This window comes from Quercus robur, chromosome 3 (genome assembly GCF_932294415.1).
Source record: "Quercus robur chromosome 3, dhQueRobu3.1, whole genome shotgun sequence".
Classification (NCBI taxonomy): Eukaryota; Viridiplantae; Streptophyta; class Magnoliopsida; order Fagales; family Fagaceae; genus Quercus; species Quercus robur.
Genome location: NC_065536.1, coordinates 11,365,790 through 11,384,900, shown reverse-complemented (window position 1 = coordinate 11,384,900; position 19,111 = coordinate 11,365,790). Strand labels below are relative to the sequence as shown.

Sequence of the window (19,111 nt, the reverse complement as noted above, 5' to 3'; positions counted from 1 at the left end):
GATTGATACGGCTTCCATTTCACTTCTTGACGCGGGACATAGAAAGATTTATGCGGCACTTTGGTACATTGAGTGATTGGTGCACCCACAACACTATACGAGTGATTTATTTACGCTATTTTGTCATGGCATGGGAAATCACAGCATGGAATGAAATTATTGATACCACCAGTAAAGATTTGTGACTCATTCGCTCATTCATTTATAAGATTTATATATGCATCTCTATCTAGGTTATCCACAAAAGAAATTTTATCTCTTGTGTTACATTTAAATGATGAATTTTGAGATAGAATTTACTGAAAATTTAACTTTTGAAATTACTAATACTGATTTCTATTCTTTAGGTTAACAAGAAAGGACAACTCAAAAATTCTATAGAATTTTATACTTTTTTTATAGGAAGAATTTTATACTTTTGATTTCAAAGCATTCTTTGGCTTGCTAAACGAGCTAAGTTCAAATGCACTTCTTTCACTCATCCCATTACCTTTTCTTTTTCTTTATTCTTATCGCCTTATTGTTTACATTTTGAATATTTCTTTGCATATTTTGTAATTCTTTCTTGATTTGGAAGAAAATAATAAATGACATTAAGAAGTTAAGTGAATGAATAAATTTTATTTTTTTTATTTTTTTATTATTCCTTCATATACATATTCTAAACTTGGAAGTTATCTTTTGTGTGACCCAATCCATTCAAGAATCATCTCTATGCTTACATTTAAAAAAAAATTTCTAGTACCTTCTTCAATAGTATCCTTATTTTTCAAATAATATATATATATATATATAGATATATATATATATATATATTCCTTTTCTACTATAGAATCTATTAACAATTGTGTTCATATATGAATTTGCCTAACTATTTTACATTAGACTTGAAAAGGTCCATCCTCAAAACATTTGACCTAAATTGTTGGAAGATCATTTTCATTAGTTAGGAGTCATCACCAAGAAAGATCCCTATTGTTGTAGTATTTCTTCTCTTTCTATGTGAGTCATAAATTCAAGCTTGTAAAAGTTATTTATTTTAAGCTTTTATTTTAATTTTTTTATCATGTTTTGCCAACCTTCCATTTGCATTGAGCCACCAAATCTTGACAAAAATATGTTTGATTTTTAAACACTTTTTTTTTTTTTTTTTTGGTTTGTATTAGCATATGATGCAATAGAACGTAGCATAATTTTCGTTAGTTTTAATTCTGTTGTGCCTTTTGCGCAAGATAACTTGCATTTCCTCTAAAGAAGTTGTTTTGCTCCTAATAAGTTTAGTACACCAATGGCATCTTAACATAAAACTTGTAATAAGACAGTCAAATGCTAATTATATCTTATATTCAAAAGGTTATATTAAATTATTTTATGTGATTCTATTGTGATTACCTAAGAGATATACATAATTACTTGACTTTTTTTTATCATCTTTTTTTCTTAATTTATAAATGTCGATAAAGATGTTTATTATTAGTTAATTTAACTAGTTTCTTTTAGAAAGTAGATTAGTAACTATAGTTAATTGGCCACTTGAACATATTAGTACATTTAAGAATTTAGCTTTAACACAATTGGTCTTCATTTTTAAAGGCAGAACAAATACTACTTAAGCTTGTTTTCCCTTTTTTGCCTTTTGTTTCCTCTTTCCATTTTCTTTCTTTTCCAAAATTACAAGTACTAGATTGATGTAGAAAAGAAAAAGGAAAGTGATTAAATATCATGATACTCATTCATAAAATTATAATAAGATTATCATTCCTTTATTCAAAAACATTAGATAAAGGAAAAAAACAAAGGACAAAAAAAGAAAATGAAATCTAGGTTGATAACAATTCTTACCATCTTTTAGATTCTTTCCTAATAACCAAAAAAAGGAAAATAAGAAACAACATCAATTATTCTTACCATCTCTTGAAATTCTTTTCTAATAACTAAGAAAATATGCCACAACATCAAAATTTGCTACCGTCCCTTCAAATTCTTTTCTAATAACCAAGAAAACAAGATTACAATATCAAGACAAAGATACTTTGAAGAAACACACTTCTTTGTTTCTTTACGTACAATCTACTCAATCATTTTAATAATAGAAAAAGAAACTGAGATTCCTATTGGAGTTCAAGTTTCATTTTACACAAAAAAACAAGTTGATATCAAGTAAAGAGTGTAGCTAAGCTTGCTTAAGTGTTTGCTGGTTTTAATTCTTAATGCACATTTTTCACTTAACCTAGGTAAGCCAATGCAACTCAAAACAACAAATTCAATCCAACAAAACCTCCAGCTGAAAGCCAATCCAGGCAGGGAAAAGCCAATCCAATTTAATCTGTGAAATGCAACAAGGCAGCTTCTTATTTGTATAGTTTTAACTTTTAATTGAATAAACACCCTTCCCCTCTCTATCTTTCTTTCATTCCATCACTCTCTTAATCAAGACATATAACGACATAAAGTACTGAGAAAACACACATAAAAAGCAAGCAAATGGTGAAAAGGTCCATATCTGCAAATTATTTACACATGGAGTTAACACTTAACACCATATATTATAAATTTGAAGGTATTTCACCTAAGAAGAACTAGATAACATTGGCAGAAATTTGGAAAGTTCTCTCAATTTGTTTAGCTGCTTCATTCCCGGTATCATTGGTGAAACTTTAAGTGACAAATGTTTCTCAGAGCAGAAGAGGACAATAAGTATATTTCCAGCATTCCAGGAACTTGTGATAATGATTTCCTCTGTAAAACTTGACCTCAATAGATTTTATACTTCCACAAGGTTGCAAACAAAATTAAAAGAGTATTCTTTACCCAGTTCAATGGACAGTATGCCTACCATGGTAATTCCAGCCATGCAGCGCAACTCGAGGCGTGACACCCAGAGGGACCTTAAAGGTGATCTTAATGGGCATAACCTCTCCAGGCACTAGCGAGAAATAGTTGTCCGAGTAATGAACAGGAAGAATTCTTGTGTCCTCTCCTTCCTTGTGGTCTGTCTTCAATGCATGAACAGAAAAGTGAAGGAAGAAAGCAACTCCTACATCGGCCCCATTTACTTCGGTAACCTTCAAACTACCATTTTCCTTTGTGAAACATCTGAAAATCCTCTGGAACAAACCGACCTCATGTTTTTCGTCTGTCCCACTAGTTGCAGGTTCCACTGAGGCCATATCAAAATCACCATTACCTTGCTTGGCTGTAAAATTGTTCATATATGTTAAACTTCTAGAGTCAGCTCTCTTGGCCATGTTTTCAACATGCATTTCAATTTCATAAGTGGACCCTTTGATGAAAACCTTGGATGTAATCTTGAGGGGTATTTTTTTCCTTCTATATGGCTCCAGAAGCTTGTAATCTCCACCAGACAGATGCAACCAGTAAAAGTTCCTAGATAAAATACCAAAGTCTGATGTGTGGTAGAGTTTGAGGAGAAGGAAGAAGACCGGCTTTGGGTTTTTAGACTTTGGATACTTTATCTCAACTATGGGTACTGTTTTTTTGGCTGGAGCAGAGAGATTTCCAAAAACTTTGTAGTACGGACATGTACCTTCTAGATCCCAGACTGAGGCTTCAATAGCTATGTTGGATAGTTCCTCAGACGTAGTATTGACAACCTGCTTGTGGCAGGATCAGAAAACAATTGTGAAGTTACATACCATCTGCGGATGGGATTATTTTAAATAGTATCAAGTACGAAGAATGTCTTCTAGTAAAATGCATTAGTTTCATATATGCCCTCTTCTGAAATATTCTTTAGTTTAAGAAACACAAACTTAAGGATTACAGCCACCCCTCTGGTCTTGTCAACCCACACATAAAAAAACAAAAAGGAAAATCAGCTACAAGAAAATTTGCAAGATTTTTTTTATTAACCTTTTATTTTGCTCTGTCAAGAAGAAAACATCAGTTATATTGAATTCAAAAGATTATTCAGGCTCAATAAGTGTCCTATGAAAACACTTCATCGAATATTAAATATTCATTGAATTTCAAAATCCAATTCAAACTCATAAATTTTAACTCTTACTAGTGTAGAAATTACCTCTATAAAATAGGTAGCCAGATTCAGCTGGACATGGATTGGTTCTGCAGCACAGCGACAGCCATAGAAACCAGCAGTTTGGTCTAGGAGATGATCATAAAATTGACCTCTAAGACCAGTCCAAGGGTTCTGTGTCTTCCAAATCAGGACGCCAGTGTATTTACTCCACATACGGGAAGTCCAGCCCTCCAGTAGAGCTCTATATTGAATGTAGTTAGCCAGTTGAGCCTGATGATCATTTCAAGTTAGGTCACCACAAAAAAAGAAAAAAAAATGCAAAAGGCATCTAGAATTGCTATGGAAAAATTTGATTCACCTTTAAACAAAAATCATCAAGATCCTTTGGGGTTCCATAAAGTTCAATCTGATCAACACATTTTTTTGGCTTCGAATAGGGAATGTATTTATGGTATTCCCATATGGGGTTTGGAACTTCTTCCGTGTAGCCATTTGGAAGCTTCTTAATCAATGGAATCTGCCAGCCTTCTTGAGGCATAGTTGCTCTGATAGTCTCTGCAACAGGTGTTCCAACAGAACCAACCTCAGGATTGAATCCATGGTTGTAAAAGTCATTTTTAAAAAATGCTTCGGGATTTTGGATTTCATAAGGGCCATCAGTGAAGCCCCCCTTTCCATCTGCAAACCCATCCCACAAGGATCCTTGGATGTAAACACGTGTACCATCAAGATATTGGCTAGGATCTTTTGGCACTACAGATAAATCTTCAGAAGATTTGCTGATTTCATTGGAGTTTTCAAAATAAGGATGGAGTCTCAGGTCATTTTTCAAAGCTTTGTTGATGTCATCTGGTGGAACTTGCTCATTTCCACCTACCCAAAGAGCAAGACTTGGATGGTTCCTTAGAAACTTGACAGTGTCTCTTGCACATATCAAGAAAAGATCATGATCCTGGGGACCATTTGGATTTGATACCGGGTCACCCCGTCCGTCAACGTCTCCAGTAATCCAAAACTCTTGCCACACCTACAAAAATCAAATCAACCATATGGAACAAGTTATACTAGAGTAATTTAATCGTACAATAACTTAGAATATTAAATCCAAAGTAGCATATTGGAATCCTTAGGTTTGGTTAGCCTCAAGCCATATTTAACCCTGTAGACAGGTTTGGGTCTCAAAAGGATGAAACATTCAAAATAATGCAATGCAGAATTCACTCCGGTAGTAACATTTTTAAAGCTTCAGTTACAAAATAACCAAGTGTACCAAAATTAAAAGTACCAAGACTCCTACCGCAACATACCAAACAGTAGACAATGTCAACTAAATTTTTTGAGAAAACAACGCCGAAATAGGTTAATCGCAATTAAAAAATACAACTGAACTCAACAAAGCCATTATCCTAAGTAATTTAGTTAAATCATTGATAATGGCAATAAAAGATAGAATACAGAATGAATGCATTAACTAAAATCTAGACATAACCTTGAGGACAAGATGTAGAAAATTTGATTAAGACAGTTTTTAATTATGCAAACAAAGACCACTGTGCTGACTAGTAAGGAGTTCTTTATTTAAGTTTCAAAGCATTCAAGAACAAGAGGTGGCTAGAAATATATAAGGTCTAAGGCAGAGGCAGTCAGAAAAGATAAAATAGACAATTGTCTAACAGAGTGTGTAGCCTGAAATAGAGGTCAAGGTCAAATGATTATGATAATAATCCAAGTTGCTGACCTGAGAAATTAGAAATCAAGCAGTGTTGAGTTGTACCAAAGAAAATTAAGAATTTTCTCACAAGCATGGTCTTGCTCGTCTTAAATTGTTCCCACAACATCAGTTATGCTTGTTTTTAAATCAACTTTTGACACTTCAAAAAATGGAAATAAATTTTGTTTGTGACACACTATTGCCACTTTGTCAGTACTCTACAACTTAAGGAAAAAGCTTTGTAGACAATTTTGGTCAGAGAAAACTAATACCCTAATAATTTTGAAAAGCATTATAAAAATCAACAATGCCATAAATTTATAGTAATCTTCATCATGGGACTGATTTCAGTGATTAACTTACCATCAACTTATATAGTTACATGATTACCATCATTCTCAGGAAAGTACTGCAGTTTTTTTTTTTTTTTTTTTGATAGGCAACAAAAAAATATTATTAATAATCATAGCCAACCCAAGTACACTGGAAATGTACTAAAGGGGCAAAAATCAAGAACCAAAATTACAAAGATCAAGTAAAATAAGTGCTGCAGATTATAGTTGTTAGCTTTTTTCAGTTATAAAACTCTCTACAAAACTTTCTTGGCACAGCATCCTACACTGCAAGCATCCCGTGACAATACCCCTCAGTATAAAGCCAACAAATTTTGGTGAATCTGAAAACTTAGATGTTCCAAAATTTGTCCCAATCTTACTATAACCCACCCCGCCCCACACCCCCCCCCCCCCCAAAAAAAAGAAAAGAAAAAAGAAACACACACACCTACATAGATATGTGCACACACACACCCAGTGATAGTGTAGTTTGAATAAGAGGTCCACATAAAATGTGCCACTTGGGACTATATCCCACTGATAGTCAATTAGCTTTGTTTCTGTTAAGGAGAGAGTAGTTCCTGAGGGGTCCAGATTACCTCCCATCGATATACATATTGGGACATTATTCTAACTCAAAAGTTTCATCCAATTGGTTAGCACCCAACTATATATAACAACTCCTCAATTTCTTTACTTTTTCTCGATACGGAACTCAACTCTTACACATGCACTCTCAATAGATCTCCCCCTCCCATGTGATCCTCTACCACGTCAACCTAGCTTCCCACTGCATGTGAATCTTTCACAAATCCAAAATGTTATGGATGCAAGAGTTGCACCAAGTGCAGTGAAAACCAAATTCACACGAACTGCATCAAAGCCAAGCCACTCATTCAAAATTTCAAACAGAAAGTTGACCATAACTCTAATAACAATTTGTTGGGTTGAGAAGTGTTCCTGGGGTCCACCAAGAGCCCATAGATATATATTGAGGTATCTATTGATATATATTGGGGTACCATTCAAACCCAAAAGCTTAGGCCAAAGGTTTTAGACCCAACAATGTCCATCAACTACTCACTTTCATTACTATTTCTCTCGATGTGGAACTCAACCCTCATACATGCAATAAGAACAGTTGCTGACTTTGGTATGGTTTGTTTTACCTCTTCCTATTGTGTACGAGAAAGAAAATAGTACTGCCTAGTCCTATTTGGTTGGGTAGTCTCCACAACAAGTCACCAAACCAACTTTGCAGTTATCTTTGTTATTTGTAAGAAAGAGCTCGTTAGGTGTATTCTGGGTTGGGTTTGCAAATGCTTTGTGCTACTATTGTAGTTATCCTCAATGCCGCCCATGAACACATGCCTAAAGCTGAACCATGTAAGTCTCTATCTCTATGTTCCCTGTGTGGTTGTTTGTTCTATACTTCTATTTCTATTTTTGCATACACCATCCATAATTGTTCACACACACATACAGAGAGAGAGAGAGAGATCACCAGTAGTCCATAAATATCACAATAATGATAAAATTCTGGCCTCTCAGCCAATCCACCACCCCAACAGCGGATCATATTAAAATTCATATCAGCATGAAACTTGATGTCTGTTTCATAACGTTCCTTTGAAAGACGTAGTAACCCATCTGACAATATCCAATTACCACCACGGATAAAAATAGGCTGTCCATTGACCTTGAACAACCTGTAAAGAAAAAATTTATATACATATCATAATATCAAAATCAAAACCTATGTAAAATGTCCTAGAAGGCATATAAAGCAATACCTTCCACCTGTGGCGCTATCAATATGGCTCTCAATTTTTCGGAAGCCAAATAGATGGCTCCAAGCATCAGACTCTCCATATCCCTTTACATCAATGGTAATATGAACATTGTACAAGGATTGTTTTCCCATACCATTCGGCCACCATAAGTCAGGCTTGTAGAAGAAAAGCTGCAAATTCATACCATTATCACCTACAACAGAAGTATTGAGAGCCTAAAACTAGATAAAAATGCAACATATTTGAATCCATAATAATTGGATGCTCCAAATGCTCAGTAATCAGAAATTACACATCTCTAGATACCATTTTGGATCATTCCAGGTAGGGATAAGTAACAAGGCTATATTCCTTCTATTCTTCAGGCACAGTATGCAATTTTTTAACTTGGGGATGGAGGAGGTCATTTATGCTTTCACCTCTTTTTAATGGTGATAAATTACCGATTCTCTCCTAAGTTACGCTTTTAGGAAATAGTGAATTTAATCACTTAAACATAATTCTAACACTCCCTTTCACGTATGGGCCTAAACTTTCCCTTAATAAGAGGGGACCAAACACGTGGGATTTTTAACATTTTAAATGGGGGGTAGAGTAAAGCCAAGGATTGAACTCAGAGTCTCCTTCTCTAACACCATGTTATATTACTGACTCTCCAAAAGCTTAACAATCAGTAATTTAACAAGGTATCAGAGTAGGAAGTCCTTAGTTTAATCTATATTTAGGATATGATTTTTAAATAGGAGGTAGAGTGAAGGAGACAAGAATCATATTCAAGACCTCTTGATATGATACCATGATAAATTATCAATTTTCCAAAAAACTTAGGCTTCTGTGAAATGGTGAATTTAATCACTTAACTATAATTCTAATTTCTAATGAATGGTAATGTACAACATGAATGAAATGAATTGAGAAGGAAGCTCATTACCTAAATGTACAATACCATTGTATGATTTTGTATGATATTGAGAAGGGGAAAAAAAATCTAACTTCAATAACCGAATCATAAGGAGAATATACGAGCGTCATAGACAGTCTACACAGATTAACAAGGAAAACTGAAACTGCAGAGGCCAACAATAGTTCAGCTTTAAGACGTGCTCTAGCAAAAATTTGGCAGTTGACAGATATGTATATGAGTGTGTGTGCATGTGCGTGTGCGTGTGTGTATAAAACAAGGTTAACCACTATCACTACAGTAAATTCTATACATCAAATAGATAAGACCTAAGAGCATATTTAATGGGTAGAATCCAAAACAATCCTTTAGCTGACAAAAGAAGAACAAGAACTTAAGTAAAAAGAGAGGGTATGCCAAGTTTCAGAAGCATGAGGAGGAATGTATTAATAAATAGACTTCTATGATAAGTATTATAGGTTGCATAAGATGCTAGAATAAGTCGACAAGTCTTCTTCACCTCAATTGGGAAGAAGGATGTAGATAGCTCACATAGCCTAGATCCTAAATGTTAACTCCAAGCCAGTCTAATCTTCTTTTTTTTATAAGTTTGCCGGTCTTATCTTGATTTTTGATTTTCTATATGGGGACAATCCAATGTGGCATAGACTTAAAATTGTGCTAAAGATACTACGAACAAAAGAAGCTTGCTCTTAATGGTTGATAACTTCTTAGTAAAACAAGAGTATCTTAAATTTTGAATGGCTTAAGAAAGAGTGGCAAGCTGAAACAAGACTATTCTAAATAAAATTCACATAATAATGAATGCTATCACTGACCTCAGGAAATGTATATTGCACTTGTGATCCAGCAGGAATTGACAGGTGTTGAGTTTGAAGATGCTCTACTAAACAAATGTTTCCCTCAATTCCCGTTGTTACTTGGATATTCAAAGAACACTCAGCAACCCAGGCACTTCTATTTTCTAACTCTGTTGTAGCATGCAAATATACCCTCTTGTAATCGTCAAAAAATGATGAAACCAAGTGGGGATCAATTATTTTCACTGGCTGCATCAAATAATAAAGCATCAGTCTGAATTATCTAATTACAATAAGCATAGAACAATTCTCCTGAAGGAACAAAAGCACCATTAAATTTTGAAATTCTAACTCAGAAAGAATTGCATGACCACAAATAAAAGTAAATAAGGAACTACAGAAGAAATCTACACTACATTTTTCATAACCATGCATATGTACAGCTTATGAGGGTACTATTAATGTTTACACTACTGCATTCATTTAAAAGTTCCAAATGTCATTAACATGATATTTTATCGCATGTCTATTGTTATGGAAGGCAGTTATGCAATATAGCTCACCCCAGTTATAGATACAGACACCTCATCCCATATGCCAGTGTTCCTATCCCTGTAATCATAGAAATGTGAAGTACTTAGAAACAAAATTATTTTGCTTTGATATATTCTATGAATATATGGTTCATTCAACTAGCAATGGAACATATGGATAGGTTACAATAGGACGAAAACACATTCTTTAATGCAAAAGACACAATAAGAAGTGAATGTACATGGGATTTCCTTTCCTTTATCATGGGAGGATGCATACAGAAGTTCCGGCATCATGTGACTTTCCCTTTTTTTTAATGAGTAAATAATTCATTAAATAGCAGAGGTGCAACCCATTTGCAAGGGAAGTATGCAAGAGATACAACAACAATTATTAATGAAAATTACAAAGGTCAAGCATCTAAATTAGAAATGGAAAACTGTCCTGAAGCTGATATCCACTCACTGTATACACTATATATATGTCTATATTTTGTTCTCCCAGGTCAAACTTAGTTAACAATATTGTGCGTCCCTTAAAATTCTTGACTAGTAAGTCCATCCATGCTCACAGCTAATCTCTAAACTTACCTTCAGCAGTTCACCAGTGCATTGGTCATTTATTGTACCAAGACACCCTTACCTTTGTTCTCATAATTCCTCTTTTTCACTCAAATGCAAAACTGCCATGAATGAGCTGCATAAACTACATAAAAACGCAGTTATCGGAATGGTAAGTTGTGAATGGCTGCCCCCCAATTTTTGATGTGGTGTATATGGAGGAAGAGAAACAATCGGAGTTTTGAGTTATTGATTTGATAGATTCATGTACTATGTATGATTGATTGTACGGTCTTCTATTGTTTACTCCTTGTATAGTTGGGTAACTCAATGTTTTATATCAATAAGAATTGCATTACTTTTCAAAAAGAACAAAAAAACTACAGAGGAATTATTTATATACTAGTGATCCATTTTCAACCGAATAATTCTCCACTGTATAACTGATCTCTCAATGATTTATCACACTGACACTATTCACTAAAAATAAGTTTCAAATATCCATAGACAGTTGCCTGTCTCATTCTGGTTCTGACAGGAAATTTCAAATAATTTCTTATCAATATGCATCTACTGTCTCTCATTTTCCAACACGAAACTAGAGATAACAATATCATTATGGAAAAAAAATTAACCACAATCATTGGGTCATGCCATGCAGTGTTGTGGATCTTATAACAAGTTGGTCAGGCAGGAATTGTATACTCAAAACTAAGTTTCTTTGGAGTATGATCCCTCATTGTCTTATGTGGGTCATATGGAGGGAGACGAATACACATACTTTTGAAGGGGATGAAAGGTTGATTCATAAGTTGAAGCTTTTCTTCCTTCATACATTGTTAGAATGGGCAAATGCTTCGGGTTTTGTTACCTTCATGTCTCTACCTGACATGCTTGATTTTTGTACCTTCATTACTGTTTAGATTTTTTCTTTTTTGTTTCTTAACACACTGCCTGTGTGCCATGATTCTTTTTTGTTTTTCTTTTCGTCCTTTTTCAATTTCAATGAAGTTTATTACTTATCAAAAAAAAAAACCACAATCAAAGGTGACAAACATAGTTACCTTATAGGAGCCATCCAATCCCAACCCTGGACATATTGTGTAGCAACATCTTTTCCAATCTACCATGAAAACACGTTATTGTTAGATTGCATGTCTTCCAAGCATATCAAAATTTAGATTTTTACTTCATCACTCCACTCGCATGGGATCCAAATCATAAGTGTAATTCTAAAATTAAATAATTTATAAATTAAATAGGTTTTGGATTTAGCTATAAACCTCATGGTCACCACCTTGCCCTCCCTTAGGGGGAATTCTCCCAGGATGATCTGGTGGATGAACAAGAACAGCAAGCAAGTTTTGACCATCAGGATGCAAAATATCAGTGACATCAAGAGAATGCCTCCGAAACATCCCCTTTGGCATGACCTTTTTGTGCCCATTTAAATATACTTCTGCAGAATAATTGATTCCACGAAAATTCAGATCCAGGTGCTGATTTCCTGACTGCAAAAGGACAAGCAATTAGACCCTTTTCTCTTTTTTCATTTTTTCCTTTTTGTGTGTGTGTGTGTGTGGGGGGGGGGGGGGGGGGGGGGGGGGTGGTGTTCAAATTTGACACTGAGAAGTAGAAAGGCTTAGGAACTGCCAGCTTCAAGACAAGTTCAATAAATTTCAACACAATTTGAAATGTCAAAACCAGATAACAATTTCCAGAATTTTATCTTTTTTTTTCTTGGTAGGGTACTCATGTACCAAAGAGGATTTGAAACCCCAACCTCACTCACCACCCATACTTATGGGTGTTGGAGGTGCCATTTGGCCCAAATGGCATTGGCAATTTCCAGAAAAATAAAAATTTTCAGACCATCTTTTGGTTAAAATCTGACCCAATAACACTGATCAGCTACCCAAGTACTGACAAATTACAAGAAAATAGTTCACAAAAGGTTGGCAGGAATAGGCACTGTCAAGTTGAATCTATAAGGAATGCAACCAAAGGAAATCTTACAATTTCAAAAAAATTGACGTGAAAATCATTTCAATAAGTATAAAATCTCAAGAACATATTTCATGTTAGTAAATTGCGTACCAGCTTACTCTGAAAAGTTGTAAAAAACCAGAATGTGTAATACTCTCTCCCAGAATCAGCAATATCTATAATTGTCTCATTTTGCAGCCCATAGAAAGGATCAGGAACGACTTTGTTCTCCACCAAAGTTGCCAAAACACTGTCAATCAAATCACCGTTAGCCTTGACTGATTTAAGAATACAACTTTCATTTTCTTTTTCTGCCCCCAAAGTCTCACAATAGCTATAACATAATCGCGAGTATATATAGATACAACACTTGCCAACCTTTATTTCTATGAACAATAGTGAATGTTATTGAAAAATAATTTCTACAAGTATGATCAACAGAGGCATAAGTAGCGGATGTTATAGAACAAAAACTTTACAATTATAATTAATAGAGCCATAAATAAACAATAGACCAGCAGGGAGTGCAAGTAAAATATGACCTCCTAATTCCAAAGTAAATGTTTATGAGGTAACTTGATCAGCTATATCCCATGCTCAACACAGCAAACAGAAGAATAGTACACTGGTCTTTTTTCTTTTTCTTTTTTGAAAAGTAAGAAAGATGTATATTCAAAAAACTACTTTATGCAAAGAAGCACAAAGCATACCGAAGATTACACAAAAAAAAACAAAAACAAAAAAAAACAAAAACAAAAACAAAAAAAAAAACCAAAAAAAAAAAAAACAAAACAAAACAAAAACAAAAACAAAAACAGAGGAAAAAAACTAATTACCAAGAAAAAGAGAGCTAAGGAACAAAGGGGGAGATTCACTAGATGTGAGTCTCCAAGCCCTAGACCAATTAAAAGGGGAACAAGAAAATAGAGCAAGCAACTGGTCATTGGATCTATCTAAGTCCTCAAAAGTCTGCCAGTTGCGTTCCCTCCAAATGCACCACATCAAACACAACGGAGCTAACTTCATGCTTGACAGTTTATGTGTCGAACAACTAATGAACCTCATTCAATTTCTTAAAATCATCTGATTTTCTAATTGTAAAGCAATATGCAATGCTTCACATCTCAAAAATTATCACCATACATTTCATGTTGTGGGTAACCAAACACAAATGACAAAACTAAATAAGTGTAACCAATTCAACCCATTATTTACTTTTTTGTTTCTATTGGCGAGATTTACATAATTTCATGAATTTTAGTGAAATACAAGACCAAATTTTTGCAATTACAACCATCACTAGAATCCATCACTCATAGTTGTCAAATCGTGAATCGTATCGTGAATCGATTTTTGATTTTTTTGTATCATGTATCGTATCAAATCATGTATCGTAAGATACACAAACACCTAATAAAATTATAAAATAATTATAGATATATATATATATATATAAAAAGTATATTCATTATAAATTCAAAATATATTCAACTAATAACCAATTTAATTATTACTTATGTAATAAAATTTGACAAAACTAACTAAATAAATCAAATTAACTTATGTTTATAACATGCACATTCAAACTCAGAAGTAATATATGATATATGAACCAAAATAATAATATCTTTTTATCATCTTGGCTAATCAACTCTATCTAAGTCAATGTTATCATCATGTTTAGCATGTTGCAAAATTATTTTTTCATAGACATTTTCTTTATTATTATCAACATTTGCTTTTTTTTTTTTTTATTCTAATAATTTTTTCTTTATATTTTTTCTTGACATTCTAGCTTTTTAGACTCAAAATAATAATAACAAAATAAAAAATAATTATATTTTCATTTAATACATTATTAATAGCATAGAAAATAAATTTGCACATATGAAAGTGAGTGCTATGAGTATATTCTAAATTTTGCAGGAGAAAGAGAAGGGAGGAAAAAAACTCATGGACTTGCAAATTCATTAGACTCAATTAAGTTTCCCAATAATTTTGTGTTAACAAAGTCTAACAACTTGTTTAAATCAAATAAAATCACAAAATTTTAACAAAAAAAAACCCATTTTAAACCTACATGTCTATGTATTGTACGATACATACGATTCACCGATATGATACAATTCATACAATATACAACTATGTATCGGACGATTTATGAGCACTTACGATATGCCCTTATGATACGAAACTTTTTGTATATGATACGATACGTATCGTACGATACGATACTAACAACTATGCCATCACTGTAAAATTTATGCCAAATATGGTACAAAAGAACTACATGAAAAAAAAAATTAATAAAATAAAAAATAAAATTACTCAAATACACAAATTTGAGACCTAAATCTCAATCAAATTCTTCATATAATTTAATCTTACAAGCACACAGGACTACATTGATACACATGGCTTCACATTTCAAAAATTCCAACAAAACATTTGATTCCTACCCTAGCCAACACATTTTTTTACTCCATCAAAAATTGTGATGAGTAAGGTAGAAACCAAAATGTATTGTTAGAATTTTTGAAATGTCAAGCTGAAATGCATTCTTCCTACCCTACCCAACACATAACTTACAATATCCAATAAGTTCAACCAATCCAACCTATTACTTACATCTTGGTTCTTATATGTAAGATTTACATAATTCCATGCATTTCAATGAAACAGTATACATATAGGATTGGGCTCAATTCCTTTAACATAAGTCACACCACTTAATAACTTATTTATCATGCATGCCAAATTCATATCAATCAGGTGTCATTTAATATCCAATCCATAAACCCATCCATTTACTAATATACGTCACAAAGACCCCTTAAAAAACTATATCTATGAAGAATTTACAAAAATAAACATTTTTTTTTTTTGGTCATCTTGATATTTGATGAGCATGACAGTTAGAAGTACACATAACCCAATACCGGGTTTGACAAAATACTCTACCAATAAAAGGATATTAGGTTTTGTAAGTTGTACAATAATTCAAATTTGGCATAGAGAATCAAACATTTTAACCGGGCGATGCTTGCAAAGCTAGGTTGGATGGTGGCTTTGAACAAAGATAGCCTTTATGTTAAGGTGCTACCGGGTAAATACTCCCATAACTCAGATTGGCTAAAGGGAGGCAAACAAAGAAGGGCCTCGCGGAGATGGAAGGAGATAGAAAGCACAAGAGATATTATTAATAACAGGGCTTGTTATATGGTAGGCGATGTTTTAAGCATCAATGTATGGGAGGATCCATGGATCCCATGGATTGAGAATTTTAAGCCAAAACCTACAAATGGTGATGTTCCTAGAATAACGATGGTGGCGTCAAATCTTTCTGGAACAAACGGGCAGTGATGGAATGAAGGGCTAATCTCAAGATTGTTTGAAGATAAAGCATGTGATGTCAAATGGAAAATTCCTAGGAGATTTCCCAAGCCTGACAAAATGATTTAGCTAGCTATGTGATAGGACCAGGGAGGGGAGTGATAGGATGAGATGGAAGGTAATGAGTAATGGGGAGTTCACTGTGCGATCATTTTATGAGACTTTACAAGGGTCACCTCCTATGCCTTTACCTTGGAAAGCCATATGCAGGTCCAAGACTCTTAGGAGAGTTTCCTTTTTTGCATGGACGGCAGTTTTGTACGCTCAAAATTCACAAGAAATTGAAAATTTTAATGTGGAGAGCTGCTGTGCGGGTATTACCAATGTGGCACAACTTGACACGCCTTTTGGAACTTGAAAACATAACTTGTCTTCTATGCAGTTTAACTCTGGCTGGAATTTTATAGTTGACAACTTTCAGACTGAAAATTTAAGTTGACCCTTCTAAAGAACCATTTGATGCATGTATCCCAGGAGGAGATTTCACCTTTTCACAGCAGTATCAATGGACTTCATATGGAAGCTGCGTAACAGAGTGATCTAATGAAGAATGAATCCACCTGAGAGATATTCCTCATAAAGTGAAGAAGCTATGGGAAACCTATTTAACAATATGTAAAGAGAAACAAGGTCGTAACATATCCCACCACGAAAGAAATGGTGCAAGCGAAAAACTGGATTCTATAAACTCAAATGTGATGCTGCGTAGGGGAATGACAGGGCATGCTAAGCTGTGATTATTAAAAATTGGAATGGGGAAGTGTTAAAATTTATGGTGAAGCAAATAGAAATGTGTAAGCCAAAAGTGGCAGAGGCAGAAACAATTAGATGGGCAACCCAATTAGCTAAGCAAGAAAAATCTCAACAAGGTTATAATTGAGAGTGATGCCAAATTATGCATAGATCCTACAAACAAATTTAAGGCCTAAGCGGGAGTCAGAACCTATCGTTGAAGATGTGAGAGAGCAACCTGTAAGCCTGGGGAATGTGAGATTAGCTGGGTTCAAAAATAAGGCAACAACGTAGTACCTGCTTTTGCAAATTGGGCTCTAAAGACAAAGGCTTTTAGCATTATCCTCTGTAATAGCTTTCCATCTATTTTGTTAAATATCCTCTGCGTAACGTCAACTCTGGTATTTAGTTTTTGGTGCAATGATGGTTTCACCAAAAAATAAAAAAACAACAATTAAAAGTTACACACCAAGTATAACTTGAACCCAATATATATACAAATACCAAACGCCATTTATTTGATTTGATAAACTAATGGCACTCGAGCTAATGACAAATACAGTGATACAAAACTCCAAGAAACCAGTTTTTGCACACACACACAAACCCATATATAAAATCCGTGGCCACTGAGTTCCTACCAAAATTGTTAATGGCCAATGTTTATTTAAAATGTTGATGACTTGGCAAAATCCAATCCATTCATTTCAATTCAAATGGAACCGATAATCAAGATTTAGGAACTCGATCATAATGTAACCAGCTCAAGAAAAAAGAGCGATACCCACATCTGTGGTATACCCAAAAGAACTAGAATTATGCCTCATTGTGGCAATTAATAAAAGGACATATATGCCCGATGTGGAATTCGCCACACACCACCAACACAACACACACTCAATCAATATCGAATCAATTTTGGGAGCATCACACACAAAAATGCTGAGACCTAAACATTCCAATTTTGTTTTTTTGATTAATAATAGTTTCTAAGAGTGACTCATACTTATTTGGATCCCAAAAAAATAAATAAAATTAAAGGAAAATACGATTGAAGAGAGAGAGAGAGAGAGAGTGACTGAGAGAATTTACGTTCCGGGAACGACGGCGTTTAACCAAGGGGAGGTGGGGCCGGAGGGAGGGTGAGTTGTGGTGAGCTGGGTCCCACTCAGGCTAACCTCCGTGGACCTCGCCGCGAGCCACCCCGAGTCGAGCCGAGTCTTCCCTATACTCGCCATTGCGTTCCGTACCGAGTCTTGACTCGCTCAGAAATGAGAGAGAGAGAGAGAGTTCTCAATGTGTTGTAATCTTTTTGAGTCTTTGTATTGTCGGTGCGTGAGCTTGAGAGAGAAGGGTACGGGAAGGGTATTTTTGGTATTTTGAAAGTTTTTGGTGGGGCCGGGTCCTGATTGCCCCACGCGGACTGTCTGCATTTGTTTCATGGCAGGGATCTCCACCTAGCCCTGACATGAAAAAATGGGGAAACCAATATAAAAAGATTAAAGATTTGCTGTAAATTAAATTGTAGTAACCTTTATAAAAATATACGTGTCAATGTCTTAGACAGACACTTACCTAAATTTGTATTTAAATGAAAAACTTATTTATGAAGGTTGAATTTTTTACCAAATTATCACTTGACACGTGTATTTTACAGAAGTTGCTGCAAATCCTTACCCTAATTCTTATATTTGAGTAGTAATTAATTTAATCTATGTTATTTTTAAGTTTCAGTCAATATGATTCTTATCATCAAATAACAAATTTAATTGCACAACCAAACACAAAAAATTACAAATTAAATTTACCAATTTCCAACTCCAGGAAACATAAATTTCAACTTAGCAATTAACAATTAAATTAAAGTCAGATTTGGATTCAGAATGATTGTAAATTGATAATAATATGGATCAAAGTAACTACAAGTTGAAAAAAAAAAAACTTGAATTAGACTATTATTAAAATACCATGATCAAATTGATGGTTAACAAAATGTAATTACCAAATTGCTAATAATCCATGACCCTAAATTGTAGCATCAAAATAATATTTTTGATTGAAAACAACTATATTTCAAATTTATCGCGTCAATGTTTGAACACGTTTAGGTCCAAACGGTGTCGTTTTATGACATCCTGATAGTGCTGGTCGCGCCGCGTGGGATGTGTCCGTTTGTAAGAAGGTGGAGATAATGGAGATTTCCGGTTATGTTGAATGTCTGATCAAATCTATTGGATTCTTACAAAAATTTCAAGCTTGTGTTAAAGCGTTTTTTTTTTTTTTTTTTTTTTTTTGTCTTGATAATTTTGCAGATGAAAATTAGGAATGTTTATCAAATATAGCAT

At 34.1% G+C, this 19,111-nt stretch overlaps 1 protein-coding gene across 1 annotated transcript; it reads right to left on the bottom strand.

The window, feature by feature from the left end:
- Positions 1-2,485: 2,485 nt before the first annotated feature.
- Positions 2,486-18,096, bottom strand: LOC126717041 (mannosylglycoprotein endo-beta-mannosidase). Its single transcript, XM_050418194.1, has 11 exons — positions 17,859-18,096; positions 12,753-12,891; positions 11,939-12,166; positions 11,720-11,778; positions 10,125-10,173; positions 9,580-9,810; positions 7,840-8,009; positions 7,551-7,755; positions 4,359-5,027; positions 4,043-4,270; positions 2,486-3,614 (listed from the first exon to the last, which is right to left on the bottom strand). Exons 1-11 carry the CDS (start codon positions 18,002-18,004, stop codon positions 2,817-2,819), a joined length of 2,922 nt encoding a protein of 973 aa, XP_050274151.1. The 5' UTR covers positions 18,005-18,096; the 3' UTR covers positions 2,486-2,816.
- Positions 18,097-19,111: the final 1,015 nt, after the last annotated feature.

Excerpts from the sequence above, each read along its gene's own strand:
- LOC126717041 (XM_050418194.1), bottom strand. The coding sequence starts at position 18,004 with ATGGCGAGTATAGGGAAGACTCGGCTCGACTCGGGGTGGCTCGCGGCG. Across the intron at positions 11,779-11,938 it reads GGCAAGGTGGTGACCATGAG|ATTGGAAAAGATGTTGCTAC; the intron begins GTTTATAGCTAA and ends TTTTCATGGTAG. Across the intron at positions 4,271-4,358 it reads TTGATGATTTTTGTTTAAAG|GCTCAACTGGCTAACTACAT; the intron begins GTGAATCAAATT and ends AATGATCATCAG.